This window comes from Trichomycterus rosablanca, chromosome 20 (assembly GCF_030014385.1).
Source record: "Trichomycterus rosablanca isolate fTriRos1 chromosome 20, fTriRos1.hap1, whole genome shotgun sequence".
Classification (NCBI taxonomy): Eukaryota; Metazoa; Chordata; class Actinopteri; order Siluriformes; family Trichomycteridae; genus Trichomycterus; species Trichomycterus rosablanca.
In genome coordinates, this window is record NC_086007.1 from 4876226 (window position 1) to 4890811 (window position 14586).

General features: G+C 39.4%; 1 protein-coding gene across 2 annotated transcripts in view; it reads right to left on the reverse strand.

The window, feature by feature from the left end:
* stard13b (StAR related lipid transfer domain containing 13b) overlaps window positions 1-13954 on the reverse strand; it is a 49052-nt gene extending 35098 nt beyond the window's left edge. The window contains exon 1 of one of the 2 annotated variants that reach the window (XM_063016311.1): window positions 13860-13954. Coding sequence is in view for 1 of the 2 variants with exons in the window: in XM_063016312.1 (XP_062872382.1) it covers window positions 5191-5305 (115 nt within the window). In the remaining variant the exon portion in view is untranslated. Of the gene's footprint in view, window positions 1-5190; window positions 5311-13859 lie in introns of those variants that run through there. The other variant, XM_063016312.1, reaches the window with a different exon arrangement.
* Between the last annotated feature and the right edge of the window lie 632 nt (window positions 13955-14586).

The following is a 14586-nucleotide window of genomic DNA, read 5'->3' on the forward strand; positions in this document are numbered from 1 at the left end:
TGTTTGGGGTCATTATCATGCTGGAACACTGCCCTGCGACCCAGTTTCCGGAGGGAGGGGATCATGCTCTGCTTCAGTATTTCACAGTACATATTGGAGTTCATGTGTCCCTCAATTAAATGTAACTCCCCAACACCTGCTGCACTCATGCAGCCCCAGACCATGGCATTCCCACCACCATGCTTGACTGTAGGCATGACACACTTATCTTTGTACTCCTCACCTGATTGCCGCCACACATGCTTGAGACCATCTGAACCAAACAAATTAATCTTGGTCTCATCAGACCATAGGACATGGTTCCAGTAATCCATGTCCTTTGTTGACATGTCTTCAGCAAACTGTTTGCGGGCTTTCTTGTGTAGAGACTTCAGAAGAGGCTTCCTTCTGGGGTGACAGCCATGCAGACCAATTTGATGTAGTGTGCGGCGTATGGTCTGAGCACTGACAGGCTGACCCCCCACCTTTTCAATCTCTGCAGCAATGCTGACAGCACTCCTGCGCCTATCTTTCAAAGACAGCAGTTGGATGTGACGCTGAGCACGTGCACTCAGCTTCTTTGGACGACCAACGCGAGTTCTGTTCTGAGTGGACCCTGCTCTTTTAAAACGCTGGATGATCTTGGCCACTGTGCTGCAGCTCAGTTTCAGGGTGTTGGCAATCTTCTTGTAGCCTTGGCCATCTTCATGTAGCGCAACAATTCGTCTTTTAAGATCCTCAGAGAGTTATTTGCCATGAGGTGCCATGTTGGAACTTTCAGTGACCAGTATGAGAGAGTGTGAGAGCTGTACTACTAAATTGAACACACCTGCTCCCTATGCACACCTGAGACCTAGTAACACTAACGAGTCACATGACATTTTGGAGGGAAAATGACAAGCAGTGCTCAATTTGGACATTTAGGGGTGTAGTCTCTTAGGGGTGTACTCACTTTTGTTGCCGGTGGTTTAGACATTAATGGCTGTATATTGAGTTATTTTGAGGGAAGAATAAATTTACACTGTTATATAAGCTGCACACAGACTACTTTTCATTGTGTCAAAGTGTCATTTTGTCAGTGTTGTCCCATGAAAAGATATACTTAAATAGCTGCAGAAATGTGAGGGGTGTACTCACTTTTGTGATACACTGTATATATATAATAGAATTTTTTTCCACTTTATTTTTATCAACCACTTGGTTATGGGAAGGGCTGCGGTGGATCCAGTTCCATTGGAAACTAGTGGGCACAAGGCATAAATACAATGGTCAGGATGACAGTCTATCGCAGGGCCTCAGCCAACCAAAAGATGGTGGTTTGACTACTCAAAATCAGCCCTAGGTGTACTCAAATTACTTAAAAGTCAAGTGTCTTTTGAGCTGTGATGTACTTGTGTTTTTACGTGGCCCCAATCCCACCACGACTCTGGGGTTTGCTTTTATCAACTGTATTTTTATACCTCATACTTTATAGAGTCTGTTTGACCAATAATATCTTGACATGCCAACACAATGCTTCATGTGAATAAAAGAATGCTTGCTCTTAAAAAAACACCATGGAAAATGTGAAGCATGCAGCGCACACAATGTGAGACAGTATGGCCGTGAAATCACTGTAATCTTACACTCGAGTAACGGCACGGCGTACTATTATACTGGTATGGAATATTTCTCTTGGGTTTCTATAACGAGCAAACAACTAAGATTTCTGCACTGTAACTGATCTACATTCCTTGTGCTGATGTCAATCCAGACATCTGTGATACCACTGACACAATCTTCTTACCACAAGACCCCACGTGTTCTTTTGTCCACAATCATATAAAATCTAGATCTACTGAATGTGTACCACATGCCCGTGCTGGACCCTGGCATTCCAGCGTACGCCTCTGGTCAAAAAATAAACGACAATAGAACTGATAAAGCATGTGCGCTGTATGGCTCCATTTATATAGCTGGTCACTTCTCTGGTGTACAACTGCTGTAAATATGTTTTTATAATACGTACCGATGCACCACAAGACAGTTAATCGCTGATTAAAAAATTCCACGATTCAAATCAATTTGACACGTAAAATGAATCGATATTCACTTTAAACAGCAGAGGGCACTGGCGCTATACACCTCACCTGGTTGACGTCACTGGCGCTATACGCCTGGTTGCCAGATTCAGGGTTTTTCAGCCAAATTGGGCTTAATTCAAAACTGTTTTGCATAGTTTGTACCTACCTCAGAAATAAAAGGGCATTCATTATTTAGATAAATAAAAGATAATCACAAATACAGTATTTCATTTTATTTCCTTTTTTTAATAGAAATAATAAAAGGAAACTTTGTCATAATTTGTCTTCAATTGCAGTTTAAAAAATTGGGGGAAAATCGTATTGTGAACCCAGTATCGTGAATCGCATTGGCATCGTGGGTAGAGTGTATCGTTACATCCCTACAATGTAGTCAAAAGTTGACATACACCTCTAAAGAACATTTCCAATATGCCAGTTTTGGGATTTGGATCATTTCAGCATGAGTTTTTAGTCTTTCTAGGAGCAAATCTCACCACATGGGAACATTTCCTCTCGATACATGGTAAAACTTTAGGTTTTCTTCACACCTTGACCAGAGACAGCTGAGTTAGTAATATAAACATAGCGTATTGTCATCTCATGTACTATAATACCTTATAAGTAAGGCCTGTAGCGTTTAAGTGTCTCACGTTTACTGGTTAATTAGCACTATGAGGCGGTCTTAGCAATCCTACGGCAATTCAGTTAGCAATCGCTTAGTCAAAATGTCCAAGATGTCGAAGTAAAGCAGCTAAAAACCCGACTCGGGTAACTGAGTTTGGAAAACTCCCAACCAATTCTGTAGACACATGAAGACACAATTCTGTAGACACATTTTAAGACCGTCCCAACCGTTAAGGTAGCTGTGCTGTGTATTGTAGCTTCTATTTATTCTGTCATTCAATTTATGAGTGTTATTTATGAGATGTGGCACTTTTCTGTAAGAATCAGTCAGTGAAATCTGTGGAAAATTAAGCACATTTTTCCATGAATTTAGTAGACCCCTAGTTATAAGTGGGCTCAGAACTGGTGAAAATCGACGGCAGGAACACTTACACAAATATGCATGTTTCAGCATTAAATGGGGGATGGGAGGCTCCAAACTACCCTGGTCATACGTGCTCATCCCCCTAGGTGAGCTTCCATGCTGATTTGGACAAAGCTGAAGGGCTACTCGGGAAGGTCAAACGCTGTTTGCTCAGGTCCTCCACTATTGTGTTAAATGCAACGGCCCGAGGTGCCAACACTCAGAGAAACATTCAGAGAAACTCCCAAGCCTGACTCGTTTAAATTCTTAACCTGATGACCAGAGGGCGGTTTGACACTTTTGCAAGCTGACCACAGTTAGACATTAATTATATGGGAATGTGTTTTAAATATTAACGTCTACGGAGGGAAAGTCCTTGTGAATAAAGCTGGACAATCAACAGCACAGCAAGTAGTGTGGGTGATGGTATCAGTCACTGTAAGTGAGGAGTTTAAAATGCTTCACCCATCTCCAAAAAAGTGTGCCCTCTCAAAAACAAGATGATTTAGTTAACAATAAAGATGCATTTATTAATAATCTTAGAACTATTCACACTCAAAACACGGGACATAGACATAGCCCCCTCATATATAGCCAATCATATCTGTGTAGACGCCCGGCTGGCCGACAGCACCTCAAACCCCAAATCTCGGGGATAGTGTATTTTACCACTGCATCACTTGCATGCTGGCTGACAAGTGTGTATTTATCCCTTTAAAGTATTTGATAAAAATGTTAATGACAAAAACCAAACCTGATCAAAAGTAATCATGATGGAGTGTAATGATAACAATGTTAGCTTACATTAGCTATACTTAGCTTATATTTAGTAGCTATTAGGGATGTAACGATGCACCACAAGACAGTTAAAAATCGATTCGCATGTGTAACGATTCAAATCTGTTTACATGTATAATGAACCGATATTCACTTTAAACAGCAGAGGGCACTGGCGCTATTCACCTCGCCTGGTTGACGTCACTACAGGGTTGCCAGGTTTGGAATTTTCCAGCCAAATTTATTTATGTGAGGATACTTTCTTTATTTGTATTATTCATTTATTTATATAATGTGGGATTTGTTTTAAAATTTTAGTTTAGTTTTTTTTACACAAAAAGGGAAATGTGCAGCATTGTTTTGCATAGTTTGTACCTACCTCAAAAATAAAAGGGTATTCAATATTTAAATAAATAAAAGATAAGCACAAATACAGTATTTAATTTAATTTTTTAAAGAGAAACAATAAAGGGAAACTTTGTCATAATTTGTCTTCAATTTTAATTTTGTTTAAAAAATCTGGAAAAAATCGTATCGTGAACCCATTATCATGAATCGCATCGCATCGTGGGTAGAGTGTATCGTTACATCCCTAGTAGCTATAATAGCGTTTTTTTATTATAGACACTGTGACGTCTAACAAATCTCACAATGAATCATACCAGGATGTTGATGAAATCTAACAGCTCAGTCTAAAAGACGTAAAATGACTCCATTCTGTGCTAAATTTGTTCAACAAATGTTTTGATGACAAATGAAAAAAAAAGCTTACTCACTTCTGATTCACTTCTATTTTTATACATTCCTCCTACTGATATTCTCAGTTGACTTCATGCTTTTCTCTCCATAAATGATTTTATGCAACTGATAGTAATGGTTTGGCTGAACTTAACTGAACTTAATCATGAGAAGGAATGTCCACATACTTTTAGCCTTATTGTAGAATCACTGCTGAATTCACATATTTTAATCACTGATGTTATTAATGATAATTCCTTCTAAATAAGCTGAATGACACTCAAACAACAGTCAGTTCTTCAGACTGTTAACTTGAAGTAAACTGAAATTCTGACAAAAATGAGCAAAACAAATGAAACGACTGTACAGCATCCAGAGCAACTGACATTCACAATTACTAATAGTGATTATTTATAATTGTGCATGTCAGTTTCCTTCATATGAACTTAACGACACACAAAATGGGTTTTAGTGAAACTGACACAAACGTTGCTAAAGCAAAGTAAATTTTTAACTGAGACCTGTGTAGGTACAATGTAAACACGCGCTATAGCAACACATGGACTTTGCCCTCAAGCTTTTAGAACTCCACACGGTCCTCATTACCTGCAGATATTCTCTGAAGCAGCTGTTGGCGGGCGATGATACGTCCCAGCCTGTATCCGGACCGTCGCCGGTGGTGGTCCATCCTCAGGTAGATGTCCTGTGTCTCTGGAGTCATACTTCCAAAACACGCATTGCTCTCAGCCTCAGAAAGCTCCCTGAACATGGCTACACCATTCAGTGGTCAAAACTACCCTTCTCCCAGCAAAGCAAACAAACACGCGCGCGCACACACACACAAATCAGCTGGCCGAGTATATAAGTACCAAGTTCTTTGCGTGTGTGAGATATGGAACTGAACAGCTCGACAGAATCCAGGAAAAGTGGCAGGGTCCAAATCTCATCTCCCATTCAGCCATGTGACTGAAGGGGAGCCAATAATAATTGAGAATAGCAGGGCCGTCCCTTCAGGTCGTGCTGAATCTGAGGTTTGTGTGAGCCCGGCTAGGCGCGGGAGGGAAATATAAATACCAGTGGAATGCTTGTGAGCTGACAGTGTGGAGAAAAAGGGAGGAGAACCGTGAGGGCTGTGGGAGGGCAAAGAAAAACAGTGTGAGTTGAGACACCACCCTGGCCTGAAAGAACAAGCCGGCTGCTTGAACGCTCCACACAGGTGCCAAGTTTGCTCAGGAGATGTGTGTGTAGATAAAGAGAGTGGGAAAAGGTTACTGTGTACTTATGCAATTTTAGGACTAATTTAAATGGGAACGATGAGGATTCTATTAATAAATGTAAATAAAAAGAATGTATTTATACACTATATGGACGAAACTGTTAAGACGCCCTTTCTAATTTTTTAATTTATATATTTTAGCCACACGATTTGCTACAGATGTAATAAATAAATAAAAAAATGTATATATAGGAATTTATTTGGCTTCCTACCTTGCAGCAACAGTTTAGTCAAGTCAATTATTCAAGTCAATTTTATTTGTATAGCACTGTTTACAATGGACATTGTCTCAAAGCAACTTTACAGACTCCCGAACCAACAGACCAAAAATCTCTTTTGAGCAAGCCGAGGGCGACAGGAAGAAACCTTGAGAGGAACCAGACTCAGCAAAGACCCACCCATCTTGGGCGGCCTGGAGGACAACTTAAATTAGCAAAATCCACACAAATCATACATACACAAAATTAAATGAAATAAAAAGTTATAACTAGCAAAAATAAATAAATAAATAAAATAATAATAATAATAACTGGAGTTTGGAGTTTAGGGATAACCCCGTTCTGTTCCAGCATTACTGCGCCCCTGTGCACAAAGCAAGATCTATAAGGACATAAAAAAAAGCTCAATTTAAAAAACGTCCAGTGTCCTGCATAGAGTCCTGACTTTAGTCCTACTGAACAAATTTGGAATAAACTGGAACATCACTTGAGGTTTTCTTGATCAACATCACTGCCCAGCCACACAAATGCTCTTTTGACTAAATAGGCACAAATTCCCACAGACTTGTAAGAAGCCTTCCCAGAAGAGTGGCTGTTGTTATAGCTGAAATGACCACATAAAGATCACTCTTTTGTACCATGAGAGATTCCACCCACGCTACACTTGTATGATTTGTTTTGTTTTATTCCAGTTAGTGTTGCTGTGGGTCAAGGGTGCTAAGCATTAAAACACCTGGACTTTAAACACTCACTGACCCCTCCAACATTTGACCTTAGCTTAGATGTGTTAACATTTCTACTTGTGTTAAAATGATTGACTATGGTATTTGCATGTACACGGCACATGTCATAGAGCAGTAATGCTGAAACAAGTAAAGGTGTTCCTTCAGTGAGTGTTCTTAAAAAAGTTATTTTAGTCCTGCTACTTCTATAAAATTCCATTTACAGACAAAACTAGACTATACCGCTACGTGAATAGGGTGCTGTGGGCACAGCACCAAGTTAAACACATTCCCTTTCCTCATTGCCTGACTGGCACGTACTACTTATTGCAAACCCACACAAAGACCCTGATTGATTCCACTGCTTTAAGCAGCCTGTTATACCTGAATCAGCCTATATTCTACACACAACCTGGCACCGATCTCTGGGCGCGGGCCACGTTTTTCCACTCGTACAGTTTAAATGTGTTTACGCCCATTCTGTGTCAGAATCACAAATTATATCATTTATCGATCTAAAGCTGGAGCACACAAACAAGGTACAGTCTGTGCCCGCGTGGTTTAGTGAAGCAGATGCACACTAATCGCTGCCGGGTTCGAGCAGAAGGTCGTTCACTGGGGAATTATTCACTTCACATTTTAAGTGTTCATTTGATTTGACGAGACATTTAGTGCGCTCAGTCGCTGACTCCTACTGATCTAAGGTCAGATCTGTGTAAGACATACAGCTGGTATTATTGAAACAAAAGCTGATCCGAATTCACGTCTATCTATTGAATTTTTTGAAAAACAGAAACCTTTGTGCTGCTTGTACAAGGGATCTTCAAAAAGTTTCCGCACTTTTATATTTTGGTTGGAAACGGTGAGGGTGGGAGGAGGAGTAATTGGTCGTGTCTGAGAGACTGAAAGAGACGCTTAGTCTGGATTTAGCTCCATCTGATTTCCACCTTGTTGAGCGCTCAAAGAAGCTTTAAGGGGAAGAAGGTTTTCATCTGATGATGATGTGAAAGCAGCGCTGCATCAGTGGCTACACGCTCAACCAAAAACACTTTTTGCTGATGGCATTAAAAAGTCAGTACGATGCTGGAAAAAATGCATCGGAAGGTGAACATGTAGAAGTGATGTCATTTGTTTTTAAAATTCCTTATAAATAGAGTTTAAAAAGTGCAGAAACTTTCTGAAGAACCCTCATAGCTTGGCTAAGCATTATTTCTTATTCTTATAAGCAATTAATTACCTTAGTTTAATTTTTCAGATGCTCGTAATTCATATATAACAGCAAATAACAGCACTTTCTAGCTGCGCTAATACTGTAATATTTCACCACTGTTTTATTTATTTATTTATTTAGGATTTTGTAAAAATCTGTACAGCTCAGTTTGTACAAAACACTGCAAATGCTTCAGATTATTGGATGGATTTTGCATTTGTGCCTCTTTATACCATGACACCTAAAATCATCAGGTTTCATATTCCTTCATCTGGCTAAAGCATTTTAATCTCTAAATGAATAACTCGTTAGCGTAGTCGGTGCCATGCTGACATGCTTAGACAATGATTAATGTTAAAGAAAGAAGAATTCTTCTGGCTGACTCAAAGCGGATCAAAAGCTTTTAAGTGCTTAATCAAAAAAGTACGTACACAAATGAAAAAGCTTTGCCATCGTACTAAAACCTGCCATAAATTTTACCACTCGCAGTGCACACGTCCAGTCTTGTGCCAAGTCTCTTCTGGTGTTTACAGCAGAAAATGACAAATAGCTCGACAGCTCCAAGAATGAATGTATGCAGGCGTGGAGAGGAGAACAGAGCAAAGCGGCCCACTGCCTACTGCCAAGGAATGTACATTCCACATTCTGTCTCTCCCCAACACACACCTACATACACACACAAACACACACACACACCTTGCAACAACAAACAGCATTCGAAATGTTAGAATGTTACATCTGATAACATCAAATAACTGTACCATTCCACTGTTACAGTTATGTACTGGATGTGGCAGGAACACAAAACTGTAAAGTAAAGATCAACTCATATATCCTATATATATACGAGGGTTCTTCAAACAGTTTCTGCACTTTTTAGACTCTATTTATTAAGAATTTCAAAACAAATGACATCACTTTTCTACATATTCACCTTCCAATGCATTTTTCCCAGCGTCGTACCAACTTCTTTTTTTATATTTCTTCTTTCTTCTTTTATTTATGCATTTTTTCCCAATTTAGTGTAGTCAATTTGTCTTTCACTGCTGGAGGATCCCTGATTGAAGTTGAGGAGGGTAAATTGCTGCTCACGCCTCCTCCGACCCGCACGCAGCCCTTAGTGGAACCCTTTTTCACCCATGCACTCTGCACAGATGCCTCTCTATCTGCTAATCAGGGTCCTTACACAGCGTTTAGAAGACCCCACCCACATAGTCCGGTCATCCCTCCCTAGCAGAAATGTGTCTGCTGCAGGCACTGCCAATTATGCCCACTAGATGGCACCCAGACGACCGGTGGCAACACTGAGTTTCGAACCGAGGAGTTCAGAATTTCGTACCAACTTTTTAATGTCATCAGCAAAAAATTGTTTTGGTTGAGCGTGTAGCCACTGATGCACCACTGCTTTCACATCATCATCACATAAAATTCTTCTTCCCCTTAAAGCTTCTTTAAACAAGATTATAAAAAATTACTTCTACCGTAATAAATCATGTTTGAGAGTGAATGTTGATCAATATTATAAACACAGTGAATGTTTTCCCCAGCCTTCCAACTAGATCCAGGGCATTCAATGGTAAACACTACAGTACATATAAATGCATTCAGACAGCTTCTTTGGTACTAAATAGTTTGTACAAACACTACAACTAGTGCACTAATTAGTAAACGCTATTTATTATAGTGTGAGATTTCAAATACATCATCTTTCTGTTCATATCCCCTACAAATCCATCATGCAGCTTTTTCTTTACTCATTATTAATGTGTCTTGAGAACATTTATAGAAATTAACGTAGCCCTTTCTTTTTTATTGTCTTTTCGTGAGCCAGATAGGACCAGCAGGTGCTCTGCATTTTTACTAAGTGAAGGCAGACGCGCAAATATTTTCACAGCCATCCCTAAATTCCACTATGATTGAAACACACATTTTAACTGTCAAAAATAATCATTTTACTCGGGTTCATATTTCTCCAGACAATCCCTTTCAAGTCTTTAATGTGGCTATATTTGGTAAAAGTAGCTGGTGGAAGAAATAAAAGGCTTTAAATAAGGCTGATCTGTCCTTCTCGGCTCATGCATCATCTCCTTGCCTCTCCCAGCCGAAAGTATTTCCACTCACCTTAACTGGCTCTACTGCTGAAAACAAAGATAGCATTTAACCCATTTAGATCTATTTATACTCCACTGGCTTTCTGGCAGACTACACAAAAGATGCTATGCTCCGATCACTGCCAAAACTGCCTAGAGTGCCAGCACTGTTAATACTCATATAGATCAGGTTCAGGTTCAAAAATAGAACTTTCTCATCTGAAGCCATATTGGGCTCTTCTTTGTCTGGTGTGTATATAAACAGTCTGGCTAAGTACTGGAGACTGACCAGAACTAGTATAGCCCACCACTGTAAAATACAAATTTAACAGAAGATGAAAGTGTGGTGACAACCTGATATAAAAATCTTCATACAGAAAGTACCCGGGTTCCACTGGGAAAACACTGGGCGCAAAGCGTGAATATCATCATCCATTGCAAGGCTCTGACCACAGTAACTCTTCTGTTGGTCTGGACCAGATGCCATAGACTTTGTGTTCTCTGGTGTCAATGAATCTTGATCACCCAACAACCTGTTCGCAAATCAGAGCTCCTTCTTTGGACCACAGTTGGTGGGCTATGATGATGATCATGATGATTATTATTATTACTATTATTATTTAGGGCTTTAAAGGACATGTTTAACCCTTACAGGTTCTTTTCACGTCTGGTCCAGAGATACTTCAACACACTTGTCCGACCATGACAATCTAGCCCTTTTCAGAGTCACTCAGGTCGTTATGCTGATCATATCTGCTGAATTCAACATGTGTCCTACACATACCTACCAACAGCCCAACATCTAATATATCCATAACTAGGGTGACCATATTTCGGTTTTCAAAAAAGAGGACGCTTGGCAGGATGGCAGCAGATAATCTTATTACTTTAAATTCAGCGTTTGGGCGGCACGGTGGCTCAGTGGGTAGCACTGTCACATCAGCGCAAGAAGGTCCTGGGTTCGATTCCCAGGTGGAGCGGTCCGGGTCCTTTCTGTGTACAGGTACGTGTCAGCTTTGCAGGTCATGCATTCTGCTTCCAAAGAATCCCGACCGAGACTAAAATGTTTTTTTTTTCTGTAATTTGTCTGTGAATTTTCATTTGCGCTTGGGCATTTTTAAGAGAAAATGCATTTTTAAGAGAATTGCAAGAAGGTGAGACCAAAAGAGAAAGGTTAAATCAGTGCAAAAACACACAAAGGATAGCGCACACAGACTACAAAAGCAGAATCCCGGCTGGACATATTTTTTAGGTCCAAAAAAGAGGTAAAAAGAGGACGTATGGTCACCCTATTCATGACCATCACATGCACAACTGTTACAAAACATTCACTGCCATGCATATTTGGGCAGTGGTTCTAATGTTTTGGCTGATTGGTGTCACAACAAAGAACCAACACAACGCACATCATAAAAGAACCAAAAAGTCTGCATTAAAAAAGTAAACAGAGGTAAAAAGCCAGCTGTTGACGCCAGAAAAAACATCATCCTACATTGACTGACATCTAGTGGTCATAAAGGAAGCACCTTATCCCAGTGTTCACACCCAACGTCTTGTGATGATGAAACAGTTGAACGGAGCAAATGAGAAACAACACAGCAAAAAGAACTAAAGCTTCAAGGTGCTTAGGTGTTAGTTTTCCTTTTAAATGTGACCCTTCAGTGTAATACTGATTAAATAAAAGCTTCAAACACCGAACTGAGCCAGTACAGGATCAAACAATTACTCATCTATAAAAGTAAAGTCTGCCTGCAGCCTCGTGTCTCCATCAATGTTTACCTTGAAACAAAGCGATAACTTTTTGATCCCACCGGGTTTATGGTTAAGCAAATGTAGATCAAAGATTGTCTGGCCCCATAGGAAACTGTACTACACCTCGGAATAACTCAGCTCAAAATAAATCTGGCCAACAAGCTAATGCGGCACTGGTGTTCTGAATCCTAATGACTGGCAGATGGAGTCTATAAAGGGCCCAATTTTCCAGTTCTTTCGTCCAAACCAAAAGCCAAGAATTAAAAGATTTATTAATAAATTTCCCAAATCACTGCCAGTCCCTTCAGTAGACTAAAATAACACTGTGTCATTAAATTTAATATGTTGGCATTGTTTATACAGTTAAATACTGTATAATATCCAGCCTAAAGCCACTTAATGCAGTTTAGATTAAATCATAACATTATGGTTCAGTATCTGTTTGGGTTTTATTTCTGAAGACATTCATTCAGTGTGACCCTGTGAGTTAATTATATCGCTTTGTACTTCTACAGCTGTGTAATATCACATTCTAGATCATGCACATTCACCATAAGCTCATATAGATTATATTATGAGAGTTATTATACTGTACTATGAGAGCCTTTACTGGGGGCCCTCAACCTTGCAAACGCTGTATATAATGGTGCAGTCTACTCTTATACACTTTAGGCTTATTTTTACTACAAATTTACATTTACTCATGTGTGCAGTTTGCAAGACTTGCTGTTGGCCACTGTTCTTGCCTGCTGTGGCCAAGCTAATAAAAAATTGAGAACCAGTGATGCTTAAATGATCTCATGAATACAAATAAGCCATTTCATCCTGCATAGAGTAAAGTAGTTAGATTAAGTGCACTGGTTGGATTATGTACGTCGAAAAATAAATAAATTCACATTAAGTGGGAAAGCATTTATTTGAGACTTATTTGAGACACCATGGGGGTCTACAAGTTAGAAAGCAGTATGATTATAGTTTTACTTTTGATAGACATCTAAAAGCTTCTAGCACAAATTTGTGTGGATCTTTGACTGCTTTACTGAATCAAATTTGAGTTTAACCAAATTCTATCATATATTTAACTTCTTAGTACAGTCCAAATAATCACAGTAGAATTAACAGATGTTCTATGACCTTTTTATTTATGGAAAATTGTTTGTACAGATAATCTTGGGACTGGAAACTGCTTAAAATTAAATGGCTCCAAGTGACATTGCTTGTTAAAATCTGTGATCTGCTTTTTGAGATCTATAAAGAGCTTTATCTGTATGTCTTACAATTTATTGCAAGCAAGTATGTAGTCTTATTTATAGAGAAGTCTTCAGCTCTAATCAAACATATACATATACAGTTGGACACATATATGTATCCACACTTCCAGACTCCTGAAAAGCTTTTACCCCTCCGCTATAAAAACACTAAACTCTCAAAACCTTGCATTCTAGAAAATAATATGCAATTTATAGGGACTGTGCAATACCTCTCTTCTTTTTTTCTTAAAAGTTCTTTAAAACCCACATGTGTATTTGTGTATCTAGATCTGTATATGTTTATTTGTAAATACATGTGTATATACAGTATGTGTGTGTGTGTGTACATACATGTACCGTCAAGGAGATGCTCAGAAATTTCGTTGTGCACTGTGCAATGACAATAAAGGCATTCTATTCTATTCTATTCTATTCTATTCTATTCTATTCTATTCTATTCTATTCTATGTATAATCATTTGAATTATTAAGTCTTTATGCCGCACTCTTGGCAAAGAGGTATATAAAATCAATTAAAATTAGTACTGAGATAGATAGATAGATTATATGTTAATATATAACTGCCTTAATGCAAAACAGTCATTCCTGTCATGCAGACACCAACACAGTCTATGAATAGCAACAGTAAGAGGACATAGACATGCATGCGGTCATGCCCGGTACGAGCTGGTGTGCACATTATACCCAGTGAAACACTAGTTCAAGTATGTGTAGGAGTTTTAACTCTCTGCACCAACCTGCGAGTTTGGTGTCTCTGCGCTTTTTCCCCAGTAAAGACCAGGCGGTGCATGTGGAGTAGCGGAGCTGCTGGCTGAACGAGCGCCGGAGTTTAAGCTGAAGCGCTTTCCGCTGTGCGGTCATTCCTGCAGTCCTCTCCACTGCTCTAGTTCTCCTCTAATCCTGATCCTGATCCTAATCCTGATCTGCTCCTGCTGCTGCTGCTGCATGGTCATGTACTGAACCATCACACAGCCGGTAAACCGATACATTTACCGGCATCGCGCTTCAGTCCGGTGTAGATAGTCCTGCTTCAGTATAGAGACGCCGAGAGTCAGTTTGTCTTTTCACTGAGAGAAACACGCACCGTCCCGTCCAACTTTCAACTGAACTCACACACACACACACACACATTTTCTCTCTCTCTCTCTCTCTCTCTCTCTGTCTCTCACACACACACACACACACACACACACATGAACTTTCTCTCAGTACTCAATTACCTAAGTCTGAGTCCTGAGAATGAAAAATGTACAGTGAATGTTGTATTCACTCCCAGTTCACACACTCTGTCTATCTAGTTCAGTTCAGTGGTGCTTTATTGGCATGAATGTAATTAGATACACTATTGCCAAAGCAGTAAACAATAAACAGTAAACAGAAATTAGAAAAGAAGATACATATATAGAAAAATTAATAACAATAAAAAAATAACAAATAAAACAGATTAAAAATAAAACTCTAGAA